Source organism: Eufriesea mexicana, unplaced genomic scaffold, assembly GCF_001483705.2.
Source record: "Eufriesea mexicana isolate 0111107269 unplaced genomic scaffold, ASM148370v2 scaffold2234, whole genome shotgun sequence".
NCBI classification, from domain to species: domain Eukaryota; kingdom Metazoa; phylum Arthropoda; class Insecta; order Hymenoptera; family Apidae; genus Eufriesea; species Eufriesea mexicana.
In genome coordinates, this window is record NW_016910327.1 from 222,094 (window position 1) to 230,336 (window position 8,243).

Consider the following 8,243-nt stretch of genomic DNA (forward strand, 5'->3'; position numbering starts at 1 on the left):
ATGCTTCCTGCTCGAAGATTAATCGTTGCCGTGTTTGGTGTTTGCTTGCTGACCGCTCTCCTCGAGGTAAGAGAACATTTATGGTTATATAAGTGCATTTAATAATTCATTTGACCCATTCATGAGATTTTTAAAGGTTATGACTCTTACTCCCTTCTTCATTGTCATCTATTATAAAAAAGTCAGGGGTAATAAATTGATGTCGAATGAAATAAATAATATTGAATTTTATAGAGATTTTTAAAACTTTGATCGAGATTTAATTTCGATAATTGCAGAGAAGTTAATATATCTTAATTAGGGTAGTCGGATAGTCTCTATCGAATAATACTATAGCTACATACATGTAATGTATACGGGTAATAGTTTCTTAGGATAATATGGGGTAGGACAAAGTTTAATATCTTAAAAGTTTATTAACGCAAAGTTTTATCAATATGAATTACCAAAATACATTTACTGTACGCATTACGTGAACATGCGACATTCCACTACGTTTTTTTTACTATCAAACAAAATATTGGCGTTCTTTCATCTCTGCATGCCCTTTACTTATTATACTTTAGAATTGTGTATTTTATTCGACTGGCTTGACAGAGATTTTCCATTCGTTGACATAATTCTGATAGAAGCACTCGCAGGAGCGTTCCTAAAAGTAGCGCGAAATTAAAAAATTTTAATTACGCAATTTGCATAATATTTTTACTGATTGATATATTTTTGTTTTGCAAAATTTCTTAAATATTATTTATATCACATAGATGAGAAAGATATATGTTCTGTTTTACTGATTTTCTGTTTTTGGCGTTACTTGGTGACTAAAAGGGAGTATTTTAATATTATATATCTGGGAAAAGGAATGACCTGGTAGATCCAAAGATAAATTCCTTTTAAATATAGATACCAAATCCACGAGTATGTGTAAAAAGACATCAGCATAAATAATAAATAATAATAAATAAATAATGCTATGATATTTTTCATATTAATATTATTCAATATTTTTGAATAATATCAATACTTTTATCAAATAATTTTGAAATGCTTAAGGGGATGATAAAAATATACTTAATTTTAACAATTAATGTTCTTGTTGAATGTAAAAAATATTTCTGTGTAAGAAGCTTATAATTATCAGATAAGGGATAACTTGGTTTTTACCGTTTATAAGTTGCTTTTGAAATAAGAAACGAATAGTGTGATAAAATTACTTTCCTTAACAGATTACAATTTTTAAATTCGTACCTTTCACATCTGTGTAACTCTCTAGGGTAATATTTCATGCATTTCCAACCGCTTTATGCAGTCGTGATAAGCTGCAAGCTAGATCAAGTCAATCCTCTATACATAGGTACGTTCGAAGAATAAAGAAACACAGAAGGCAGAGAATAAATCTCCATTGAACACGTTCGCCTTACGGAACCGAATTAGCATTTAATCCGGGTTACCATGCTTCAATTATCTTACTAAATATTATGAAACGTATTTATATTTGCCAATCAAGAAGCTTAAGATATTTCCATGCTGTTAATCTTCTTATATAATATTATACATATTTATAATTCCATAAATAAATAGGGTGCCAGATAACTATAATATATACAGGATCTTAACACTGTATTTCAATATAACATGATACATTTTCATGTTCATTATATAATTATTCAAAATACAGGGAATCAGAGACAGACGTGTGCCCGGATATACATGTATGTCCTATTTACCGCGTATAACCTCAAAATCAAACAAATTGACAATTGACAAATAGTAAAACGATATTGGATTTTAAAATTATTTTCCCATAAAGAATCCAAAACTGTAGCTGATCATGTTCATTCTCTCCAATTTTCAACGAAAAATACAATTATCAAACGAATGTAGAAACATTCGTAACGCACATTAAATTCGACAAGAAGAATAACATCCAGTCATCCCCTCCCTTACCGACCGAATCGAGACATGCGCGCGTCGTATCGATACAATGTTCGACCACTGCCTCGATTTCAGTGAGACTGCGTTTATACGCAGCAGGACACGATTTACGATCGGAACAGGATGAATTGCGTAAGGAGCACAACGGCGATCTTGAGCCATGGAGGAAACGATAATTCTCGACAATTACAGTTCGTCGGTAAATATCTAAATGGAAATCGATCGGTGTAATGAAAGGAAAGCGCGGTCACGGAATCAAATGTTCAAAACCTCGTAGGCTCGTCCCTTCTACCGAATCGGTGGATTATCGGTTTCGTGGGATAAAAATTCGCTGCTATCTCGTTGCGCTCGGGCTATCGCAATTTTCTCCGTGCTGGTGGCAATTAGGAATCGAACGGTGGCTAATTTTATGGAACTATACAAATAAAATTAAAATATAGTTTTTTTTTTAACAAATTATACAGATTTAATTAAATTTTTAAAATATATATTGTAGAGTAGTAGTATGGTAATTAATATCATTGAAGAAGACCAAAGAAATGATATGTAATTACATTATATATACACTATGTCATTTAATTCTAATTTTTGTATATGAAATTATTAATAAATTGTTTATTGTATGAAAAAAATTATACAGACAGAAATTGTTTGATATCAAAGAGAAAATACAATGTAAATAATTGTTTTATTATTTCGCCTTTTTATCAAGATATACACCCCCAAATAGCTTTTTATTGCACTATTTTTTCGAATCGTATGGCTAAATTTTATGTATATTATAGTTAAAAAAATTTATTTAAATAGAGACTGGGATTTTTTTAAGAAAATTTGTTAATAAATTGCATTTCATATTTGTCATTCAGAAACTATTTCTTTTCATACTTCCAAGTCTATTCTTCTCTCTTCTAATGCAAGCTTCTACAGAGTCGCAGCATTATGTTCTTGATGTCAGCTGATCCGATTTTGCAGTAAGACATCTTAGTTCATCCAAATGTTCTTCACGAGACAGAAACAGACGCCTGACCAATCTTATTACGAGGATTTCCCCGTAGACTATCAATAATCAAATATATTTTTATGCGTCCCGTCTCACGTTGTGTGACTTTGAGAATCCAGCTTAAAAAATAAATATGTTATATGTAAAATTTTCATTATTTATATATTATTCTATACAATTTTATATAAATCATTACAAAAGATTTTTTCAAACTTCGTAAATTCTTAATTTCAATTTTAAATTTCCCGCGTCAATCCCATATATATATATAAATACAATTCAAACCCAACGTTTTTCGTATCTTTAAAATTCCAGTAAATCTTAATTCTTTACGTGTACCTAATTATCTCATTTAAAAAGAGTTAATTAACAAATAAAAAAAAGAAATTGCAAGAAAATAAATTTCAGAATCCCAAGATACAAGTTACTTTACGTAAAACCATGAAAACGATTACCCGAGCCTCCGCCATCCAGTAAGAAGCGAACCGACGAAAATAAATAAAACCGGTGAAAAAAGACGAATTTGAAGACAGTGGGGGAGACAAGATAGGCGCCTGATCCCCTACACGTCTGTGAATTTTCGACCGCCTCCTATGGGCTAATTATCGTTGAAGAAATCATTGGTGATAGATAAAATCGGCTCTCACAGGTCTCGTTAACGACAGTCGGAAGAACAGTGAGAATGGCGGAGTGGGGCGGGACCCGAGTCGACCCGAATTGAGTCGAGTTCATACGAGTTGACTCGAGCCTGCACGAGTCGATTCGAGTCGATTCGAAGGAAAGCAAAAGAGTGGAAAGAAGAAGAGGAACAGGAAGGCAGCCCTTTATTTCAAGTCCGTGTGTGCATGCATTTATGCATTAGGATTCAGGCCGAAAGGTCGACGTACAGCGGAGATAAGGTTTGCGAGGGGTGACTCGGTGAGCCTGGTGAAAATACGCGTCGGGGAAATTAACGAAAGCTCGCGAAACGGAAGCGGGGTAGGGGGCGCTGGCGGCGTGAAGCGGAAGCCGGAACGCGGACGCGGGAGAAAAGTGGAAACCGAGTGGAACAACAACAATCGCCTGGGGAGGGAAACAAAAGGAGACACGCGGAAACGGAATAGAACATTAAACGAAAAACAGAAGAAAAGATCAAAAAGGAGGCTGGATGTCGTGCACCGATGTAAACAGTGTGCATAAGCGAGCCAACTAGAAAGAAATAGCTTTTTCTTCTTTCTTTTGAGTTTTGCTTTTTGAATGATCATCCACTGCTATCCCTCTTTACGAAATTTTTGTTCTTCTTATATAGTGAATAGATCGATTTGACTTATGTTTGAAAAGGATTTATACTATGTTTTTTAAATAGCACCATATGTATGTTTTTGTTATTTAAAAATTTTATCATCACTTTATGGTAGCTTTCTTGACTTTGTTTTTAAGATCTGTAAAGAAAATGGTGAGAGAAGATAATAAGCAGTATTACATATCTTTAACAGATTTTCTAATCTCTTAAATTGTAATAGGAATTTAGTAAGGGCACTACGTTTCGTACAGTCCAAATAAAAGATTTTTCATTCTACTTTTAAAACGAAAAATGTTTTTCACAATAAACTTTCGTAAATTACTGCTATCACGTAGGGTGAGTTACGGGACTGGAACAAATTACAGCTTTTGTTTTGCTGAAAGTAAAAAAAGAGTCAAGCAATGGTAAAAAAAAAAGAAAAAAAAAATAAAAGGTTTAACCTATTTCAAGATTTACCTTTTACGTGAATGCAACGATACACCGAAAAGATACGGTGGGCGAATAAAAGATAAAAAAAATACGGGAACCGGAAAAATACAGGAAACTGATTCGCAAAATAGAGATGTTATTCGAAAATAGTCATAGACACAGGAAAATTTTAATGCATTTTAAATTCACAAACTCAATAAGCATATTAAAAATGTTACACAAAAAGTTCCTCTCTGTCCCCCAAAAAATTAAATAAAAATTTATACGTAACTCTTCTATTAACGAATAATGAAAATAATATTCTTTCGTTTCTAATCATTTTTTATTAATTAATACTTATTTTGTTCTAATGCCCCAAGAAAAATGACGAAAAAAACAGTTATCAAATTATCGTACATAATCGATACATGTATCGATTACTCAATTACAATCGAAGCCACGTATTTGAAGGAAAAGAGTAAAAAGAAGGACAGAAGATAAAATTGAATAATGACGCGTAGGTGGAAGGAATAATCGTGGAAAAGTGGAAAGGAATCTAGTCGGAAAGATCAACGGCGATGAGAAGTCGTGGGAGCTGACAAAAGGCTGGCTGTTGCTGAGAAAGCTCGTTTCCTCTCTTATATACGTCGTACACGCTGGCAGCCGTTCCCGCGTCTGCTAACAAAGTGCGAAATACTGTCACTGTCCACTTGCGCCCTGCCGAGGAGTGGGGGGTCCCGCGTTACCACTAGCTATCGGACATCCCTAGGAATATCCCTAGGCAGCCATTTCAAACTGCTCGAATAACTAACAAATAACTGGAACTTAATAACGATCTTCCTCGATCGTTATTACTACGACTTAACTTCCCCGTAAACCTTAATTCCGATTACACTCATGTATACGAATATACGAAAGGTTATGTTATTAAATTCTTGAACATAGCTGTACGATGTGCTTCTTTATCGCATAGTTAAGAATGTTTCCTGAAGTGGGATTAATATCGAATCAGCAGCATCCATTTTGTGTAGAGCTCGAGGAGATGATTAATTCTTCGTTCGATCCGAGATTAGAATACAATTGTTGCTGCATAGAATATTCTGGTTTGTATACTGAAAATAATGTCATATTGTTCGCATAACATCATTTTCGCAAATTTTTTCGGTCGCACATGTACTACGGTGAAAGGGTTAACCACCTAGCAACAAGTACTCTCCCCGGACACCATATTTGCTGAAGCCTGTAGGACTCTCCTCTCCATTTTTGCTCTCGTAATTACCTGCTTTATGCAAATCTCGCCGAGACTTCAAAATAAAACTCAACTCGTTTCCGTTCGACAGTTCAACGGAAGATAGTCCCCAGCGTCGAAGCCCAGTTTCGCGACACGTGCATTCCTCTGCGTCGTTATAAATGGGTCGCCTTTCACGAGAGATCGTTTCATTCTCGCGGAATGGTTCGCGGATCCATCGAATATTTAGCGATTTTAGTCAGAGAACGCGCATCTATGCACAAAGTGCATCGCTAACGTCGAAAGGTACTGCGTGCACCCGAGAAACCGATTACCTCGTTGGCGGAGCGCTGGGAGGAGGGGGCGGGGTCAGCTCGCAGCGCACCAAAGGCCACCGCGAAAAATTCGCGCGGTGTCGGATGCGTGCGAGCGCGCGCGCGCGCACGGAAACGAAAGTGTCCAAGAGAAATCGAAACGCCCCGGGGATTGCACGCTGGAAATAAAATAAAAATCGAAGCGCGCGTGAAATTTTTAAAACCAAATAGGGGAGAACGTCGAGCCGTTTTTTTGTGATTTCTGCCTTTTTCACCAGCTTTTCCTCCAATCCCTTTTTTTTAATTTTCTTTTTGTTTTTGATCTTGTTTTGTTTTTGGCGCAGATTCGAAGTGCAGATCGTTGCTTTCGAAATATTTTCGAGCGTTCTCGTAAGTCGTTTTTTACCACTCTTTTTGGGGGACTTTTTCCAAGGTTGGATATTTGTGTTTTATGGTTGTGTTAGGTTTTGAAGCTAGTGAATTTTAATAAGCACGTACTTCCAATTTTGAGAAGAATCGTTCAAGTTCTAATTTTACCTTTTTTGAAATTCGTAATATCTTTTTTAGATTCTTTTTTGACTACATGTGATGTTAAAATCTTTGCGAGTAATAATCTTGAATTTTTGAAATGAAAACTGATCTGATAATGAGAATTAAAAGAAGGTATTGATAATAACAATTTAATACAAATTTAATATAAATTATGTTTTCTATTTTTCAAAACGAAAATCGCGGCAAAAGAAATATTAGCAATACCATCGCAATGTCTTGATGAAAATAAATATTTAAAAACGTGGGAAAAAGATAGTGTGTCGTCGCAAAGCTGAAATATGACCATAGAAAAAGAAAAAGAAAGATTCGCCGCATGTGCTATATAAAAAGTATAGTAACAAACGCCATTTTCCCTAGAATATTCTGATCCGAATAAATAACCGAAGAAATAAACCAAAAAGTTTAATGTATGTCGAGAAATAAGTAAAATATAAAAAATAAATGGGAGAAAAGAATGTTCGTGTATATGAAATATCAGGGGAAATGGAAGAAAAGTGCCCCGTCGAAAGGCATGAAAGATTAAAGAAGCGTTGTATGAACAAAACCATGTAACTTTAAGCTTTAACCCAGGATTGATACACCTTGTCTTTCTTCTCCGTCTCTGAATACTTTAAGCCAAGATAATTGCAAAGGGAGGATCTTTAACGACCTCAATTTCAAGTCGTGTCAAGGAACGAGGCTTTAACGTTTGTCAAAAAGGAACTGCGGGGCACGAATTCGCTGAAAATACGGGAAAAAGAGGAAACTTGACCGTTAATTGTACGTTAAAAAAAAGATCAGCTCGTAATAAAACAATAGGAAAGATTCCGATCATAATCAAAGCACATGCAGCATTTATCGTCGGTGCACTGTGGCGAATCGACAAAGGTCGTCTCGGAGCCCGCTGGGAATTCCATTGTGCGCGGTAGAAATGCGCGCGGCCGCGCGTATGCACAAAAATTAATGAATCGAGCCGACCAGGCGGAGCAGAGAGCATCAGTTTCCGCGGCAATTTCAATTCCCCTCGCGCTAGGGAGCTTTGTCTCGTGAAAGTAAAATTAAACGTTCACGTTCTAGGAAGACGCCGTCTACCGGCAGTACACGGCCGGGGAAGCAGACTAAAATGTGACGCGGGACTGATGCAGAAATACTGTAGTTTAATATGTATTTTACACCGTGATATTAATATAGGGTTCGACTACAACACGTATCGTGTCTTAATTATCAGCGTCAGCTTCGTTTAAATTAACCTAACCTAAATTGCACATTGCATATTTGCGATAGGAAGTTCTTTAGATCCAAAAATTTCATTTCCAAAGTAACGGAATTATAAAAATTGCAATTTTATTATACATATAGCAGGCTTACTCACTTTTTTTATGTTTATTGGTATAACGAATAATAAATTGACGTCTCCATAGAGACACCATTGGAATACTAAGGGTTAATGGCGCAGGTACCGAAAGAGAGGTTAGGTTCAGTTGAGTAGGTTATTCTATTACGTAATTGTATTACATAATACCTTTACAGATGAGGGGGGGGGGGGGG

General features: G+C 35.7%; 1 protein-coding gene across 1 annotated transcript in view; it reads left to right on the plus strand.

The window, feature by feature from the left end:
• The window catches only part of LOC108549870 (tumor necrosis factor receptor superfamily member 4), a 28,701-nt gene continuing 20,458 nt past the window's right edge, over positions 1–8,243 (plus strand). The window contains exon 1 of the mRNA XM_017903439.1: positions 1–66. Within this exon, the coding sequence (XP_017758928.1) occupies positions 1–66 (66 nt within the window). The remainder of the gene's footprint in view (positions 67–8,243) is intronic.